Here is a 15,030-nt window from a genome sequence, read left to right as displayed (position 1 = left end):
GTGAGTATAGTTTCATGTGTCTGCCCTCTGATGCCTTCTCGCAACACCTACCATCTTACTTGGGTTTCTCTTACCTTGGACGTGGGGTATCTCTTCACGGCTGCTCTAGCAAAGCGCAGCCGCTGCTCCTTACCTTGGACGAGGGGTATCTCCTCACCGCCGCCCCTCCTGACCTTGAATGTGGAGTAGCTCCTCTTGGCCCTCCTGCTCCCGCACAGCCACTGCTCCTTGGACATGGGGCAGCTCCTCCCGGCCGCCCACCCTGACCTTGGACTGGGGTGGCTGCTCCTGCGCTGTTTATTTTCCTTACCTCACCACAAATGTGTGAACTCGGACCCTTTTATTAGTCTTTCTTCTGTTCAGGGCCTGGAGATTGACTTACCAAGGCTATCATTTATTAGTGAGAGAACTAATAGGATATTTGGAGAAATAAAACTTAGTGGAAGACCAGAACATTTATTCAGATGGTACCTTATTCAAATGAGGGCTACATAAATTCCTTTGGGAGGGGCTAAACCTATCTTTCTGCTATTTTAATCTCATCAAATTAATCACTGGAACTGTCATCTTTGTCATGAGAAGCATCTGCCATTAACAAAACCTGTTCCCCTTGGAAAACAATTTAACTTTCATTGAATTAAAGTTATGGCACACTCTGAATAAATTGTATCCTGCAAGAGACACCACTTGATAATTAACACTCTCATGGGAAATACTTAAAGACCATTTCTACAGGAAACAATGTCATGCCCCTTATTATGGTTAGCATAATTTTAACTCTTAAAGCTTTTATTTTTTTAGATCCTAAATGATGTGTTTTTCTGAATGTGTATAGAAAATAACTTCTTTTTTTAATTTAAATTTATTTATTTTAATTAGAGGGTAATTACTTTACAATATTGTATTGGTTTTGCCATACGTCAACATGAATCCGCCACGAGCGTACATGTGTTCCCAATCCTGAACCCCCCTCCCTAGAAAATAACTTCTTTAAAAGAAAACAAAGTTACCATTTTTCAGCAGTCATAAAAATCTATTAAGGTGAAAAAAAATTTAAGTACGTGATATTTTCAAAAAGATAATGACAATAAAGGTCTATTTTGCATCTGTATTTCATAAATATGGAATAGCACAGTATTGAGCCTATATAAAATAGCCACAAAAGCTAGTTAAGTGACTTCCATGATATGCAACTAGGAAGGTGGAATTTTTAAATTATTTTTCAACGAAGTCTATCAGAAATGCTTTTGTAGGTTAACTTCTAGAAGTATGTAAAACTCATCTATGAATATTTGTAATATTAATAATAACTTTAAAGTAGCAACTGTGTGTTATTCATCAGTTGATGTAGATTATGGTGTTGAAAGTCATGTTAACTCATTGTGCTGTTTCAAAATATGTGGAGTGGAACTTAGGCATAACAGCCATTGATGGTTCTCTTGAAGAGTTCCAGGGGGGCTCCAGACCATGGCTTAGGTTGTGGTTTTCAGCTCCCGTCTCTATGACCAGCTAACATGACCCCTGGCCTCAGCTTCAGGGGCTAGCTTGTGTGCCAACTGATTGTCAGGGGTTTGGTTTGAGGTGTCAGTTTGTCTCTTTGTAGGTAAAACATGTCATCCTGTAATATCAGTGATCCAGTGAACAACTGGAAACTGTTAGATTATCATGTAATAATAATTCTTACAGAAATATTGAAAATAGGTTAGCAAATACCTTCAATATATCTTATAGAGGTTTAGCCAAACAGTTCATTTGGGTTTTTCCATATGATGTTACAGAAAAACCTAAAGTAACCTCTTGACCAACCCAATATTATCATTATTATTATTTAAATTTATTGTGAATACAGGGTGCTGGACTTCCTAGGTGGCACTCGTGGTAAAGAACCCGCCTGAAAATGCAGGAGACAAAGGAGATATTGGTTTGTCCCCTGGGTCTGGAAGACCACCTGGAGGAGGGCGTGGCAACCCACTCCAGTAATCTTGCCTGGAGAATTCCAGGGACAGAGGAGCCTGGCAGGCTACAGTCCGTGGGGCCCTACATAGTTGGACACGATTGAAGCAGCTTAGCACAAAGGCATGCACAGGGTGATACTTTATCGTGCTGTTTCTGGTTATACCCTGCTTGAATTGTATCCTGTTCAACCAAATACTATTGCTCCTGTCTTCTATTTTCTAATTAGAGGACATCCATAATTTTGCCTATATACATACATACATACATACATGAATGTGTGCTAAGTCAGTTCAGTCGTGCCCGACTCTTTGCGACCCTATGGACTATAGCCAACCAGGCTCCTCTGTCCATGGGATTCTCCAGGAAAGAATACCGGAGTGGGTTGCCATTTCCTTCTCCATGGGATCTACCCAACCCAGGGATCGAACCTACGTTTCTTACTTCTCCTGCATTGGCATTGGCAGCAGGTTTTCTACCACTAGCACCACCTGGGAAGCCCCATACATACGTGTATATATATATATATATATATATATATATATATATATATATATATTTTCCCCCAAAGTAGCAGCTTCTTCTCAACATATTGTATGTTGATAAAAGTTAACACCTGTAGGAAGAGGAACATCTGGTCATCCATGCCCGAGTGCTGCCTGGCCGGCCATCCTAGACGAGTTTTTGCAAGAAGGAAGAGGAAATAAATACAAGGAAGCTCCCACCCCTTCCTCTAACCTTCACTTCTTCCTTTTCTCTCAACAGGAACTTTTTACCCCTGAGTGCAAGTTTAAAGAATCTGTTTTTGAAAACTATTATGTAATCTACTCATCTATGCTGTACAGACAACAGGAATCTGGCAGAGCCTGGTTTTTGGGATTGAATAAAGAAGGGCAAGTTATGAAAGGAAACAGAGTAAAGAAAACCAAACCAGCAGCTCATTTTCTACCCAAGCCATTGGAAGGTGAGTGTTGTGTGTGCAGTATCCTGATCAGATGTATTACATGTTTATCTCCCACATCCATGACTCTGCCATGGCCACAAGGGAACCTCATGGAAGGCTGGAAATGTCTCTTACCTTGCTCTGGGTGGTGGTCCCACAGGTGTCTACTTATATTGTGCATTTAAGATTGGTATACGTTACTGTATATATGTGTATGTGTGTATATATGCATATGGTGGTTCATCCTAATGAAACATAAGGTATCTTCATAAAATATCAGCTTTCGAAACCCTAAAAGCAGGTTGGGCAGCTCTAATTCACGTGTGTTTCTGATGGCAGAAGATTTTAAGTCAGCTCATTTTCCCCAAGCACCAGTCAGTCTGGAAGTTCCTTTCCCAGGATTCCCTAGGATCCTTTTCTAACAAAACCACATGAACTATTGGAATCAGTGATGTCACCAGATACTACTCAATTCCTTGGAGCCTCCTCGGATGTCAGTCCCAGTAATCCTCTTGCCATTCGGCACTTCTGCCTTATAGGATATCAATTACAGATTTTCAGGATTACATTTGAAAATGAGGCATAAAAATATAGAACGTTTCACACTTGCCTTCAGTTATTTAAGGGGGTCTGTGCACGACTGGCGGGAGAGAAAATTCAAACAATGAGCTCCAGAAGGTTCTGGCTTTGCCTGTTGCTTTGTATGGCTTCGAAGCTGACATAGTGTTATCATGTTGCTTTTTAATCACTTGAGAGTTTGAATTTAATGACCTAAAGACCTAGACTGGAGAAGATGAGTGGGAATGAGTGTCCTTGTGTTGACAGCATGTAGTGGGAGGAGGGTCTGGCTTTTTCTCGCTGAACAAAGAGAATTGGATTAAATGCTTGCCATTCTCATATACTTCCTGTGGCCTCTGTGTGTGTGTGTGTGTGTGTGTGTGTGTGTGTGTGTGTCTATAGCCCCCATTTAAACCTTCTCTCCTCGACAAAAATCCAGGCACACCGACGTGCACGGTTTGGAGACACAAAACCGGAAAATGGAAAAGGAAGTCATACTTTCTGTTCAGGGGCTGGTTTTTACTGCTTTTAAAACAGGAATTCCCTCTAGATGGGGTTACTCGACTTCCGGGAAAAAAGACTGGGCCTCCAGCGGAGGTCTGTGCGTGAGCCTAACCAGGTAACGTCTCCTTTTCTGCCCTCCTCCCCTGTCCCCACCACTAGTTGCCATGTACCGAGAACCATCTTTGCATGACGTCGGAGAAACGGTCCCGAAGGCCGGGGTGACGCCGAGTAAAAGCACGAGCGCGTCGGCCATCATGAATGGAGGCAAACCAGTCAACAAAAGTAAGACGACATAGCCAGACCCTCACGGGTGTTGTGACTGACTCGCCCCCGAGCGCCGTTGAGCCATTTATCCCGGCCAGACCCTCCCGCTTCCTCCGGGGGCCCAGGAGCCGCTGGGGGTAGGCTGCTCCCTGCTGGCCCGAACTCCTTGGTTGCAAGTGGATAAATCTCAACGCGTCGCACCCCCCCACAAGAAGAAGACACCTGGACAACCAGCTCAACTCAGACCATGGAATGCCCTACCAGATATGGAATGCCTTTTTAATATCTTTTCTGTGACTGTGACACTTCATGTGAATGACCTCCTTCACGAGTCCACTCGACACCTTGCCTGCTGACAGCTACCCATATTCCTTTTTGAGTCCCGTTTCGGCGAAATCCATGTGTTTCAGTTCGAGTTTTGTAGCACACAGATACTCTTGAGTAAATTTCTAGTTAGATGCTGTAAACCTGTGCTATTCTGGAGTTCTCTTCTTCCCATTTATTTTTCCCAGGGCTGCTGGCTCTACTGTCTGTGACCTTTTGTAGGGATGGTGTTCCTCCCAATCTTAACTGTCGTGGTTGGCTTAGTTGGGAAGCGATCAGGGAAACGGAAAGCCTTCTAAACCTATTATGACAAATTGCATCTATAAAGATTAGGACTGTGATCTCCGGCTCACACTACTGATGAAACACACATATACCCCCCGTCCAGTAGCAGATACTGTGCTCCCGAGGCCCACGCGGCTGGGCTGAGAAACGGGGTCAAATGCGGTCATGGGAAGCGCTCTATGATCTGGGTTTGACATCCCCCTTAGTTTCTTTGTGTGTGTGTGTGTGTGTGTTTTATACATATCACAAGCTTACTGGTAATGGTAACATTTGCCTTGCCCAGCGAGCAAGACCCACTGGTTTTTGAGAAAGTGGGTCAGAAGAACTCTGTAGGCCTTGTAGGCCTGATTAAGGTTCATTTTTCATCTATGAATCCTCATTATTTGGGAAAAAAGGAAAAAAAATCAATGATTAACAACCTACAAGAATTGCGCTACCTAAATCCATTTCAGATAGAGAATCCTTTCTGTTTTTAATGAACCAGACTTAACACCATCCCCGATCTGGGCTGCGTTCCACTCATACTCGGCAGAGCATGGGCAAGGCGGCTGTTGTGTTCTTTCCTGCAGCAGCAATGCAAATGTTAGTTATAAATTAGACTTTAATATTTTTGGTGTTTAATGACAAGTTTTTAAACCGGACACATTAGGGGAAAAAAAAGTATTTTTTTTAGCTCAGCATGCTGAGTCAGGTACTGTGTATTTCACCGGTCCATACCTCTGACTCAGCTTCTGGGGTCCGTGTGGCCCTGTAGCTGAGTTAGAGGTGCCTTGCCATGATCTCAGAATGCAGTCTGTTGAATTATTCTAGATTAAAAATAAAGGCAAACCAACACGTTCAAATATCAGGTTTTCAGTCCATCCAATATATATATATATGTATTTTTTTTTTCCTTGCTTTTGTTTGATTTTGCTTTCTTAACTTCCTTTGGGATTTCCAACTGCTGAATTCTGAGCTTAGGGAAGACAGCAACTGAGAAAGTCCAGGAATAGTTGACTCCACAGTGAAGAAACCATGCAAAATGTTCACCATTGGCTCTAAAGTGTTTCAAAATGTTTGATACTAAACTGTTTGGAAATATATTTGTTAACTGTATATACTTAATAAATTTCAATGTTTTTCTCCTCTGAACAGTTAATTGAGACCAAACTAAACCTCATTTATAGAAAGCTATATGTGGGATCCATGTACTGGCCTCTTGTTATTTTCTATGTGGAAGGATGACCCAGTCGCCATTTTCTCCCATCCGCACTGTATTTACTGGGGAATTATTTTGTCACTGCTTTCCTAAGTCTCCATGACAGCCTTTGCCCAGCCTTTAAAAATTTTGGCCTGCTTAGCTGATTAAAGATTTACTATCAATTTAACTGTTTATGCTTATTTCATTTTCATATTGAATTCCTCTTTAATAAATAAAAAGTTAGCATAACATCTGAGTAGATTTATTGTTGATAATGCTAAAGTACAAATACAACATAATGATTCTTTTGACCTCTCTTGATTTCTTATTACACCGTTTCAAAGCCTATTATTTTTAATAGGCTAAGTTAAAATACATTAGATGAATTACATTAATCAATTTTTAGGGAAGACATATAATCCATAGTATGTGACAAACTGAATAACAACTTGAAATTCCAATTAGATGGACTGACCCTACCATGTGCATGTGTGCACAGGTGCACACACACACACACACACACACACATCAAAAAACCCCACCTATATGTTTTTGGTAATCAGCCCTACTTGCTGGTTTCTTTTTCTCTCCTGCAAGCTTGTTTATTGGTTAAAATTATGACAAGATTTATTTTTGTAAATGAATGAGATTTCAGTAAATGTGTACCTCTGTTTTGTTTTTTACATGAGTTACCTATAAGGGCATTTTTCCCTATGAATGGATGTCAAATACTTTCTTCTAATATATGTTTAGACGTACTGCAGAGGGCTCCTTGTTAGTTGTGATTTAGTTAGATCACTTCCTCTGTGTCTGGTCTGACCTGTTGCATGGAACGAGGACAGCACTGATGAACTGCATGTTGTAGGACCTGTGTTTCAAGAGCCATTGGTGTGTATTGCTCATCTACATACAAAGAGTTTGTCTGCATTGTACAGTTTCTGTGTTTAATATCATTTGTTGTATTCATAAATACAACACATTGAATAAAATATTTATATGAAGGCATATTCCAGAACATTGAACAACTTTATGCAACAAAATGGCATTGGATCACCCACAGATATAGAGAAATGTCATGTAAATAAGTTTAGTAAACTCAGTCTCCCCCTTTACCATGCCAAAGAAGATTTTAGCTCTTTGATGATACCTCTTTTGCTATTTTTCCAGGATAAGTCTCCACCATTTTTCCCCCCTCAAAAACTAAGTTTGCCGTTTTAAGTGCAATCTGTCACCATTGATGTTCTGTACAGTAAATCTGATGGAATTCATTTGTATTTGGAGACCACCATGTGATCTGTACCTGCATGTGTGTATGTTGATTTTATCGAGTCTTTCCAGTATCACATGCCTTTTGCATTCGTGTCTGGTGTGGAAGGGTTATGTCTGCTCATCTGTTATGGGAGCTGTTGCTTCACTCATTCCTCAACAATGCTCTGGAATGTTTATTGTTTTCATATTTCAAGTGATATCATTTTATTTTCTTATGTTTGCTAAAATATTTTGCTACAACTTAACCTGAAAAAATTATAGAAGAGAGGCAAATGGTCCAACCTATATAAAGAGTACAATGGAATTGAGCATCATTCCATTACAAATCTTGGAGAATTTAGAGGTTCTTGCTCTAAATGTTCCTTTGCCCTGAGTGTTTTCGGTTAAGGACTGGCTTCAAAAGTGCCATGATGAACCCACAAGACTCCTGCCATGGTCCATCTAATTATTTGCCTCTTGGAGTGCAAGAGGAGTTTCTTTATCATATCTGGCCAGTTGCTTAATGAATGCTTAAAGCACTAAAACCGTCAGCTGTTTTCAGGATGACCAATAATAGATTTGGCTCTTTTTTAAAATACAAGAAAAAAATACATTTCGACTTAAAAGATAAACATGTACCACTTCATTTAAAGTTATCTCCCTAATATTAGAGGGAGTATGAACATTTTAGAAGGAGACTATATCCAGGGATAGCTGTTGAGCTAAGCAGGCATCTCAGACTCCAGATGTGAACTGTGTTACTCTGGAGTAAAATACACTTTTTAGAGTAGCTTTGTTTGCTTACAAAGTGGCCTGTTGACTCAATACTGAGTGGGGTTTCAACATCTTTGATAGTGAGTCTGCAAAGGTTGAGTTATGTCTTGTTTTTGTTTTCTCTTGGTTTTCTCTCTCATTTGGTCTAATCCCCATGTTGTGTTTGCATTTGAGGTGGTGGAGGCCATTCCTTCCAATGCATGGTGAGAATCCAGATTGGCTCAGAGTCCAGGGTGATTCTCCTAGGTCTCAGGATGTTTGTAGACTCTTATTCAAAAGTCCTTTATGGAGGAACTCCTCAGTGATGGTTTGCCAAGCAAACTGGGTTGGTGCTAACACCATTGGCAAACATGTATCCTTCCCAATTGACGTATTTCCACTATAACTACTGACCAACTTGAATAAGCCAATGAAATTTCCCTCCAACTGTTATAAGTTTATTCTTGCCCTGCCATTTTTTTTTTTTTTTTTTTTTGAAGAGGGAGTTTCTATCTAAGCAATGGAATCAAAAATCAAAATACAAAATCACATCTAAGAAGGGTAGAAATTTATGTCTTGTACGTAACTATGTTTATTTTTCTCCAACTTAAACATGTAAGTTAAATCACTTCTTCATAGATCTATTGATGTCTGCATTGCTAGATACCCAAAATCATACATAAACACACACAAGAACTGTTGCAGCAGACAGAAAGTGGTAAAATGAAAATATTTTTGTTTTAGAAGAAAAATATTCATTAGCGTGTAGGTACCATGTGACTTAATGCCATAATTTCCTTTTGGTTCAATAATTCTGAGCTAAATGAACCCCAGAATAGAGCTGAATTATATTTTCAGCTTTGTCAAAAAATTTGGACCAATCACATTTTGAACTTTATAATACACTAATATCTCCATATTTTAACTTTTTCTTAAAAAAAATGAATGCCAAGGACATTTTTGTTAAATGAAAATAAAAGAACAGCACTTTCGTTGTAGGTGCTGTTAATGAAAAGGGGTAAGAGATGTAGAGAATGATAAGAAAAAGAAGACACATCGAGGGTTATGCGACAAGAGAGGAAGCTAAGAGCAGTTTCAGTAGAGCAGAGGCTGGCAAACTCCTGCTTGGGTACAAGCCAAATCCATCTCCCAATGTTTCTTACAGTCCAGGAGCTCAGAATGAATTTGTTTTTTCAGCTTTAAAATATTAAATGAAAACAAACAAGAATTTGTAACAGAGATGTATGTGACCCACAAAGTCTAAACTATTTACCATCTGGTCCTTTATAGAAACCAAAGTTCTACAAGAAAGGAACCTGAAGGTCTTTTGTGCAAATTATGATGGCTGGATAAGGTAATGAAGTTCAGTGTCTGTGCAGCATCACATAAGGCATCAGAACTGCAACTGAACAATAACAGCTTTGTTTGAGGGTTAAAGTGTTTAGATAGAAAAGAGGAAAGAGTATAATTTGTATTGTTTCTTCACAGCTCCTATTTCCCTCATTTACAAAAACTGATATATTGATTGATAACTTGAGACTAGAGATACAATCACATGGTTGCACTCCTTAATCTCAGGATAGAAATGACAATTTTATAAATCTCTTAAAGTACGAGAACACTATTAGTACTATCAAAATCAGCATCAGTTAAATTTTATCTTAAATAATTTTCAATATTAAAATTTTCAGTAACTCAGCAGATGCATATTTTCCTTATTTTTGGTGATGTGACTTAGAAAAGTCCAAGCCACAACTCTAGAATATTTACATCATCAAGGAAAATTTCCAAGTAAAACTTTTCATCTTAATATGGAAATGATTTTGTTACATTATTCTAGGATTTTACAAGATAGAAATCACCTTTAGAAAAAAAAAAGTGGGGTTTTTATTAGCTCTAAATAATTAAGGGTTGCCTAACTAATGTGTATAAGTAGATTTAACTGTAAATATGTAAGGGAAGTCTGAATTATTGTACATTTTCATAATTCAATGTGAATTTCATACAGAGCAGAATTTCACCATTAAGAAAATAAACATTTTGTTCTTATTATTGACTGAATACTTGTAATTTCTATTTCAGGCATTTCTGGATTTTTTTTTTTAAACCCTCTGAGCTTTTGAGACTTTTAATCTTAATATAATTTCTTGATTTCTTTGCATGAGCCTACTTTTCCAATAAGTAATGTATCCTTACAAATGGTTTTTAAGGGAGGTGAATGTATATTTCAGGCCCATCATACATCTAACTATATGCTGTCTTTTTAAAAGGCAAGTTACCATGGAGTAGTTTAAACAGTAAAAAATCAGAATTCTTATACATGTAACCCCTGCCCAATATTAAAAAATGTTCTAGAAATAGAAAATAGATACCCCTGAATAAAAATTCATTTGGGGGAGTTAATCCTCAGTAGGTAAATATATACTGACACAGAATATAAGCAAGTTATGTCACTATTTATTTAAAATGTTGAATTGTACATTTTTCATAATATCTTCCTTCATTTTAAGAGAGTCTGTTTTTGTGTGAGTCTAAAGGGGGATAAGACAAATGACTTTAATGGCTAAAATGACCAGGTTTATTTCTTTTTTTCAAAAGCACTGATGATGTAGTTTCTGCCCCTTGTCCTATGGGTGTCTGGATTCCCTATGTCTCCATGGAAATGATGAGTGATATGGAATCCTGGCAAAATATGGTCAATGGATTTATGTGAGGCTGTATTTTTTCCTTAGACACAAATATGGTCTTTCTTGTATAGGGTTGTACATTTCTAACAACCATGTAATTCAATGTTTCTCAGCTCAGGCACCCTTGACATGTGAAGTCAGGTCATTCTTTGCTGTGGGGGCTGTCCTGTGCCCCAGAGGACGCTCACAGCATCCCTGGTGCCCACCCACTGGGTATCCACCCCTAACATGCCTTCCACGCCACCCAGGGTGACCATCAAAATTACCTGAAAACATTATTGTCAAGCGTTTTCTGGGTGGTAAAGTTTGCCCTTGTTGAGAACCACTGATGTAAATGAAGGTAGGAAAAGTTTTTTCTGATGCTATTTTCATCAGAATTTGCTTAACTCATTTTTAATGGGTACCCAGATTTCATTCAGGCATTCAGAAAGAGAAAAACATACAATAGTCTTGTTTGACCTGTTGTAGTGGTGATTATACATGGTTTCCTCTGCATTTATACGTTCTGAGGGCCGAGAAGAAAGAACCCGGTTCCCTGCCACGTAATCGTTAAGGGTATTCCGTGCCGAGCCAGATTTCACAGGCATTTCCATTCCATCCGTCCCAGCATTCACAGTTTCCACAGCTACAGATCCCATTCCCTGCAGCAGAGTACACAGGGCAGTCATCATCATGATAGAAAGGCACCACATTATAAAATATGTCATTCCAAACTGTAGCTGTTCATCAGCAAGACCATTTCATTCATCCTCTGCAAATTTTCTGATTCTATTCTGTAACCATCTTATCTCATTTAGCAGCTATGGGAAATCTAATTTTTCACACAATTAATGGCAGCTGCTTGATGCCACCCTGTGTGTAGCATCTAAGAGTGACCATCCTGTGTCACTCCAGGTGGCTTCCAAGTCATAATTTCGTTTTCCTGTAGACAGCAAGTTATGTCTGACTTATGAATAAATGTGGAAAACTACCAAGTCCCTTGACATAGAATGAGGTAAGCTGAGGAATCAGAAGAGGAGCCTTGTTTCATAGGGGTGGACTGAAAGTGAAGGTCTAGCTTAATGACATGGAAGCTTTCATCTTTTACCTGCCACTGGAAGTAAGGAGAGCAGATATATATGTCTCTTTTCCCTGTAGCTTATTCAAGGGGATGTATTTTATTGACATAACTGATTATCGGGATTCAATAACTCGAGAAAGCAATAGCTATTACACTGCTAAGTGTTCTCATTGCTCCCATCCCCTCAACACACACCCCATTCCTTGCACACAACCAACACATCAACCAATGGTCTTTGGAAGAGGCACCTGGGACCTGTTTAAAGTAATATTCCATTGCCTACATCTGGCTCAAAGTAAAATGGTTCTCAAGACCATTGTTTTCTCTTTTCTGCGTAAATAGGGGAGAGGGGTTACTTTGTGGAAGTTTCCCAACAGCCATATAATTTGGCTTTATTCTTGTGCATTCCTCTGGATTTGGGAATCAATGCCCCTCCCCTTCTGTAGTGACTTTCAATGAACAGTAGGTCTTGATTGCAAGGAGGCTCTCCTGCCCTGCCATCTGCGGCAGGGCACAGTGAGTGTGGTCTCCACTGCCGACTATGACAAAGAGTGATTAGGGTTGGTTGATACGGCACCTGTGCAAATGAGCCCATCATGTTTGTCGCAGTCCCTGTCATCACAGTCGCAGAATTCTCCTGAAATGTACCATTCTTCAGCAGAACAAAGGCACTTTCCACAGTGGCAGGAGCCTGGAATCAGAAAGGGCACAACTTGCCGTCATCACTTAACTAAAGGTTTCGGTTGAGAACAGAATATCATCAATGCAACGACAGTGGATGTTTAATAACCTATCAAAGGGAGAAGTTTATTGACTAGCCAGTCACTCAGAGGGGAGCCTGACTTACTGTAATTCATAAAGGTTATCCAGGAAAGGCTTCATTACAGATCTAGACAGTTGCAATTAGCCTTGAGCAAATGTTCCATGGTCCGCCTGGTTGAAATGTCAATGAGGGCAGAATGTGGCTGATTCTTATGGATGGCCTTCAGAAAAGGTGTTCAAAAATAGATGTTCCTTTTTTCTTTTTTCTTCCTGAATTCAATTGTGCCTTAAAGGTGCTTTGTTTTTTTGTTTTTTTTTTAGGAATTGAATAGCAAGTTCTATTAGGTGGGGATGCATTTTATAACGAAAAGAACTACTAAATTATTGTGCTTACAATTCTAGATTTTTGTTTACGGGATTTTCTTTAAATAGGGACACGCCTGCATATTGGGTAGCTCTTTAAAGTGCCAAAAATACACAGTAACTCATGTATATTTGCCTTATCAGATCTCATTCTTAGAATTTGTTGCCATAATCAAGAAAGGCTCTAATCACTCAAAATGTTCATCTTTTCAGGGTCTTGGTCAAAGTATCTTTTGCATTACTTACTCATTTCTCCTCTTTTCAATTAATTATTTAATTAATGTTATTAATTAAAAACCTCCTCTTTGGTTATTAAGAACATTTTGGTTTGCCCAGAAATAATTTTATTAGTTACTTAAATATATTTAAAAGAAAATGTATGAGTTAAATGGTGTCACAAAAGGAGGGTCTCTCAGTCTAAATGTTTTCACCTGATGGGCTATGAGATCCTCATGTGGCAAAATTTCGGCTACAACAAGAGTAAAGAAAACTTTAAAATTTAAAGAAAACACTTAAGAAGGACTTACCCTTCCTTTTATTTCCTTGGATGGATTATTTTTTCCAAACATGGTTTTCCTTTTACTAAAAGATGCTTATCACTAAATTGTTCTGGTCAAAAATCACCTTAAGAGATGGTGAAGTAGAAAAAAAATATATTGGAAGATGAGCAGCAATCCGTCATTAGTGCTTCTAGGAAACACAGTGCTTGAAAAATGAATTAAGAAACTGAGTGAGCCAAGTGGTTGAGGGAGAGGGATTTCCTGACATCACAGAATCCGGAAAGGATCCGTATAAACACATCTCACACATTAAGCATTCTGTGGTATTTCATATCATGGAAATGACTATCTGTATTTTAGCTGCAAAAATCCCCAAGAGCCAAGTTAAACTTTCCACATTCCTTGCCATGCTCCTAAAGAAGAAGGTAAGGGAGTAGTCAGAACTAGTTATGAGTTGAGAGCTGGGTTTACATTTGTGAAGTCTTTGCTTAACCATAGCATAATTTCATATAGTCTTGTCTTACTTTCCTGAGGGTCTCGTTGATTTGCATTTCCTTGAGCAAATTCTAGACAATTTTCAGTTCTGATGAGTGACTGACAGCCTGGTGGTTGCTTAGGAACCAATGAGCAGAGACCTTCTGGCTAAAGTCTGTGAAGGATGCTGGCTTCTTCTTGGTCTCATTCAGGTACGGTGTTACCTTATTTTAGAAATGTATTTGTCGTACTTTTAAAAACTTTCTTTCCAATTTCTAGGCATGGAAGTGTTTACCATAAGCTCATTTAGTAAATGGTTAGCGATCTGAGTGCAAACAAAAAAGACTTGGGGCATTTCATTGACTTTTCATGGTAACTGCTTCAGAAAATACCATATTTCATTCTTTAATTCCATGATTATTGGAAGAATCTGATTGTTTTTAGTTGTTTGTAAAACAGTTGTCCCCTTTACATTTCAAAATTATTTCTACAAAGCAGCAGAAGTAAATGACTTTCTATGTTCATGATATTCACAATTATGCCTAGGATATCTTTTTTGTCACAACTCATGAAAAGATCTCACGTTTCATTTTTAAACTTACCCCCTAGCCCTGAAACTATTCTAATTACTGCTCTTGCTTCTGGAATGTTTAGCTTCAGGCTATAACAAAGTATTTTCCTAAAACTGGTTAAGCTCAGCTAAAGTTAATATGGTATCTTGGATGGACCATTTGACAAGTAAACTCCAGTTCCAAAAGTCTACTAGACACTGAACTACTTCAAGTGAAAAATGGGGATTGATTTTTGTATATGTGATGAAAAAGTAGCTTTTCTCAGTCAGCATTTTCCCCAGCTGTGTTGTTCTTTCTATTTGTGCCTCTCAGAGGTAGGAACTTTTTCTGCTTGTAAAATTAGGATTAGCATAGCATGTAATACTAACACAGTGTGACCGGTATCAGGACCTCTGAGAGCCACGCCTTTGTTGTAGAGTGCTCTGACTTGTTTTTATCAGTAGTCAGGGCTCAAACTGCACGTGCGTAGAAAGGGAACCACTTAGGCAAAGGATTCTCAGACAGACACAGACAAACACAGGCCACAGGACTGCCAAGAGGGGATCGACTATTCAGCTCCACCGGTCGGGCCCCACTTACACTCATGAGACCCAGTCCAGC

The 15,030-nt window shown here is 39.0% G+C and overlaps 2 protein-coding genes across 4 annotated transcripts in view; one reads left to right on the top strand and one right to left on the bottom strand.

Moving 5' to 3' along the window:
• The window catches only part of FGF14 (fibroblast growth factor 14), a 637,636-nt gene extending 627,574 nt beyond the window's left edge, over positions 1-10,062 (top strand). The window contains exons 4-5 of one of the 3 annotated variants that reach the window (XM_024999962.2): positions 2,719-2,917; positions 4,118-10,062. In XM_024999962.2, coding sequence (XP_024855730.1) covers positions 2,719-2,917; positions 4,118-4,254 — 336 coding nt within the window. In that variant the 3' untranslated portion in view covers positions 4,255-10,062. The remainder of the gene's footprint in view (positions 1-2,718; positions 2,918-4,117) is intronic. The other 2 variants (NM_001206832.2, XM_024999961.2) reach the window with 2 other exon arrangements.
• Positions 10,063-10,920: 858 nt separating this feature from the next.
• ITGBL1 (integrin subunit beta like 1) overlaps positions 10,921-15,030 on the bottom strand; it is a 235,466-nt gene continuing 231,356 nt past the window's right edge. The window contains 2 exon segments of the mRNA NM_001206834.1: positions 10,921-11,340; positions 12,337-12,450. Of these exon segments, the coding sequence (NP_001193763.1) occupies positions 11,249-11,340; positions 12,337-12,450 (206 nt within the window). The 3' untranslated portion in view covers positions 10,921-11,248.

Source organism: Bos taurus, chromosome 12 (genome assembly GCF_002263795.3).
Source record: "Bos taurus isolate L1 Dominette 01449 registration number 42190680 breed Hereford chromosome 12, ARS-UCD2.0, whole genome shotgun sequence".
Taxonomy (NCBI): Eukaryota; Metazoa; Chordata; class Mammalia; order Artiodactyla; family Bovidae; genus Bos; species Bos taurus.
Note: the sequence above shows the minus strand (reverse complement) of the source record. Positions and strands in the feature narration are given on the sequence as shown.